We start from the raw sequence: 4405 nt of genomic DNA on the forward strand, positions 1-4405 counted from the left end.
AAAAAGGAATTGGTTAGCTAAATTAAATTATTGTTTATTAAAATCATTAAATACGTAACAAAATATAAAGTTTATATTTAAAGATCATTATATTTTATATAAAACACATAAATTAGAAATTTAAAAATGATTATATTTTATATAAAAATCAATTTAGCCTAAAATAAAAACAATAACATTCATAATGATTTGGCTCTCACAACCCCATAATTTCAAAAGAGCAATTTTGTATAAAACATAAATTATGTATTTAAAAATAATTACAATTTATATGAAAAATGATTTATAACATAGAAGAAATCCAGAAAACTAGCATTTACAATTATGGGCTCTCACAAGCACATAATTCTAAGAGAGCGCCTGTCCTGAGCCTTATGTTTTGTGATCTCAATTGAGAATAATACATCGACTGTATTAAAATGAATTTAATACCCTAACTAACAACTGAGGATATGTGGAGAATCCTTATTAAAAAATAATGAAATCACCGGCTGTTGCTTTAGGTGAAGCCAGACGGGGGACGACTCTGGAGCCTCTTTATTAACCGAAGCGAAACAATAAAAGGGGATACCTACACCGACATTTGTTTTTGTTTCATTCAGTCCAGCCTCGAAGAATCTTCAGTCCTACGTACCTGCATGCACGCACAACAATCACAAAATTTAGGTTGCCCATTCATTTATACATGCCATTGGTACAAAAGAGCAATAGAAACCCAACTGAAACTGAATATTAGGAATATTATTGTTATTACCTGCCCAGCATCATAGTGGTGGCTTGTGGGTTGGTTCCAGGACCGTTTGTGAATGTTGAGGCATCCACAATCCTGAGCCCCTCAACTCCGTTGACCTGATATTTCTGGTTAACCACATAGCCAACTTCACATCCTCCATGAAAATGCCAGATTGTGTTCAACGTATCGCGGCAGATCTGCGCCACGGCTGCATCATCCGACATGTTTTTTGGTAACGGCTGCCCAGTGAAGTTGAAGTCATGAGTGGAATTAGCATTAAATCTATGCAGAGACGGTGAGTTGAGGAGTTTGTCTATGACCCTCACGCCCTGCATGCATCTCTGGAGGTCCAGAGGGTCAGAATAGTAGTTGTATCGAACAGACGGATTGTCTCGAGGATCCGTGCTACGTAGCCGAAGCTGTCCTCTGGATAAGGGAAATGCCAGCTTCTCAAAAATGACTTCTCTATAAACGTTGTTTTTGTTGAAGGATAGGGTGCCATTGACGAAGGTGCTCAAGGACTCGATGTAATTTTGAGAGGCTTTAAGGATACCCACTGCTTGTATGGTGTAGAATTGGTGAGATAGCCAGTTTACGGATGCACGCGGGTTGTCCTGAACCCTTTGGCCTACCATGGGCGCATCTAGAACTAGAGGAATATTGAATTCTTTTAGATGTTCGGATGGGCCAATTCCGCTCAAGAGGAGCAGCTGGGGGCTGCCTAAGGCTCCTGCAGTAAGGATTACCTCGCTGGAGCTTGACGTTTCATTGAGCAAAGCTTGATAAGACCGGCCATGGCGGTCCATGAATTCAACTCCACTGGCTCTCGGCTTCCGAGAGGAGCTATCCTTCGCTTCTGCATGATCCAATTCATTCTCAATCTATATTTATAGATGTGGATATAAAACTATTATTCCAATATCGATTATAAATAAATTGAAAATGACGTAAATATGTTAGGAAGGAACGTTGTGAAACGTCAGTTCCGCGTTGGATAAATATAAAACGGAAAACCAATTTCCTGTGTTTAAATGAGAAATATAAAACGTACAAACAATTTCCTGTGTTTAAATGAGAAATATAAAACGTAGAAACAATTTCCTGTGTTTAAATGAATTTATACCTTCTGCCGGAGAATTGAACAGAATCCTGCTGACGGTAGCATTGAGAAGGACTACGATATTGTCGGGATTGGCTGACCTGAGAAGATCTGCTGCTGTGTGTCTCTTGCCATTGTTGTCGAAGGTGGAGGCGCTGATCTTTGTTCCCTCCACATGATCCAACGTATATCCATTGTATGGAAGAACTCCTGCTTCCAGGAGGCCATCTCTGATAGCCGACGACCAAGGCGACAGTTGATAAGGTTTGAAGGCATTCTGCTTCTCCACCCATTCATACGACTCCTCTACAAGTCCCTCGTCCCATCCCATATTACGGACATATTCGGAGCTCGCCCTGCTGTAGAAGCCCGCATTGATAGCAGTTCCGCCTCCCAGAACTCTCGCTCTCGCATTACTCACTCCATCCTCTGAAATAAACGTCTGCGCTATGGAAGTGTAATTGTCGGTCTCATCCAATGGCTTCCCAAAAGCATCGGCGTTCTCAATCTCGGGAACTCCATAAGGAGATCCTCCCCTCTCCACTACCAAAACTGAATACTTGGTAGACAGCGTTGCGGCCAACGGGCAGCCGGCCGTTCCTCCTCCAACTACAATGTAATCATATTTCCTTGCAGCTGCTTTCTCCGCATCTATAGTCATAAACGCAAACGGAAAACCTGCAAAGCCCAACAAAACAAAACAAACAAGAAACCATTAATTCTATCATATCATAACATCAACTATATAAAGACACGTAATCCAATATCATCCCATGTTCATACCCGAGGGTGTTGTCGCTGCCTGAGAAGAGGATAAGCTGCTCAACATCATTAGCATGACGAGCAGAAGCAAAAGCCATGCGCGAATATTTACAACCCTTATCATCGTCATTTTTCTTACCAGGGATTCAACTCGTTCACCCTTTCTGGAGATGTGGTTGGATTTCGGTGTGTTTCTGAAGCTATTTATAAGCGCTTGCTTTTGGATTGTCCATGCATATATCTAGAAAATAATTATCACACGCTAACGGCTGAGCCGAAGTATTGATCTAGAGATGAATCAAATCCAGCACATAGAAATCAATCCACACAGTCCATGAAATCAAAACGGTAACTATTAGTGCACGTGTGGATATATGTCTCTGACATTTACCCAATCTTGCCATTTTCATTTCAATCGTTCCATTTTTCGCAACTATATACTTTGGAACAAAAAAAAAAAGTAGTCTACGGAACAGTAATTCATTTACAGTTTGCTACTTTCTCTGCCTTTGCGTTGATAATTCACCTTAGCATTGTTATGTTCTCTCCGTTTTAGTGGTAATTCAATTCAATCTTGGCAAAACAATTTTCCACACGTTCACGGGAAAAAAAACACCCCGCCACCCCAACATTTAATTCTAGGATTGTAAAATGTCTTCTGACACATTTATTTTCAAACAACCCTATCTCCAACAACTAACTATAATGGAAGGGGAGAAACTCAGAATGTTCCCTGCCGACTCCCGAGTCGCCGACAGTGTTATCTCAAAATCTCCAGCTGCAACCACTCCAGTGAAACGGGACCCTCTCCAACGACTCTAACAGAGAAACCTCCAACGGTAAAGCCACGTATTAGTTCAACGCCATAAAAGATAAAAAACGCACGGACCATCTTGCCAATAGCTTCTTTCTCACGCTCCAAAATCACAAATCCCCAATGTGGAAAATACGAACATAAAAACTATAAAACTATACTATATTTCGACGACTGCACATTACGGTAAAATCCGTGAGGTAAAAGCCGAACATCTGATCAGCTTTGATCTTTTGTTCAATCACCACAAGCTAATCCCTCTCTCTTACATCATTGAACACGTGATCAAAATGGTGTCGATGTTCTCAATATGGTCAGTGCAATCGAATCCATATCCGTGATTACGAAACCAATATAAAGACGATGACAATCTTCACTACCTGGTCCACTAAATAATAAATTACAATCCAATATGAGTTCCATGACCTCTCAATCAATTACAACCAACCCAGGGCTTCTCGATCAAAGTATTATACTAGCCTTAGGTGAAAAAGGCACGCGGATAGTGATGCTGGCTTTTTTTGACCCCTCTAATATATATGAACAAATATTTGAAATCTAATGACTCAAGAAAATCTAATGACAGGTGTCAATGATCAAAGAGAATCAAAGCTATCTGGTTGCAATCCTCCAGCAACAAGATCTAATAATGACACGTGACAACAATCTTAGTTAATGTAATAATAAGACTAATGTGCATCAGATTCCCTATAGTAAAATGCTAATCTTTCAACAAATTTTTACAGACAGTTTTAGATTCTATTGAAATAGGAGAAATATGCATGACGAAGTGTGTAGAAAATGAATTAGGTGAGCATAAGTTCCACATTAAAATGCTAATCCTGCAACAAATTTATACAAACTGTTTTGGATTCTATTTGAATAAGAGAAATATGCATGACAAAGTCTGTAGAAAAAGAATTAGGTGATTTTTGGAGGACATAATTTCTACATTAAAATGCTAATCCTGCAACAAATTTATAAAATTGTTTTGGAT

General features: G+C 39.4%; 1 protein-coding gene across 1 annotated transcript; it reads right to left on the minus strand.

Annotated features, from left to right (window-relative positions):
• Positions 1-224: 224 nt before the first annotated feature.
• Positions 225-2815, minus strand: LOC149153757 ((R)-mandelonitrile lyase-like). Its single transcript, XM_089440023.1, has 4 exons — positions 2616-2815; positions 1857-2510; positions 755-1589; positions 225-634 (listed from the first exon to the last, which is right to left on the minus strand). Exons 1-4 carry the CDS (start codon positions 2722-2724, stop codon positions 595-597), a joined length of 1638 nt encoding a protein of 545 aa, XP_089296149.1. The 5' UTR covers positions 2725-2815; the 3' UTR covers positions 225-594.
• Between the last annotated feature and the right edge of the window lie 1590 nt (positions 2816-4405).

The sequence above is a fragment of the Pinus tabuliformis genome, chromosome 9, assembly GCF_031772625.1.
Source record: "Pinus tabuliformis cultivar Carrire ecotype Pingquan chromosome 9, CPIR1, whole genome shotgun sequence".
Classification (NCBI taxonomy): Eukaryota; Viridiplantae; Streptophyta; class Pinopsida; order Pinales; family Pinaceae; genus Pinus; species Pinus tabuliformis.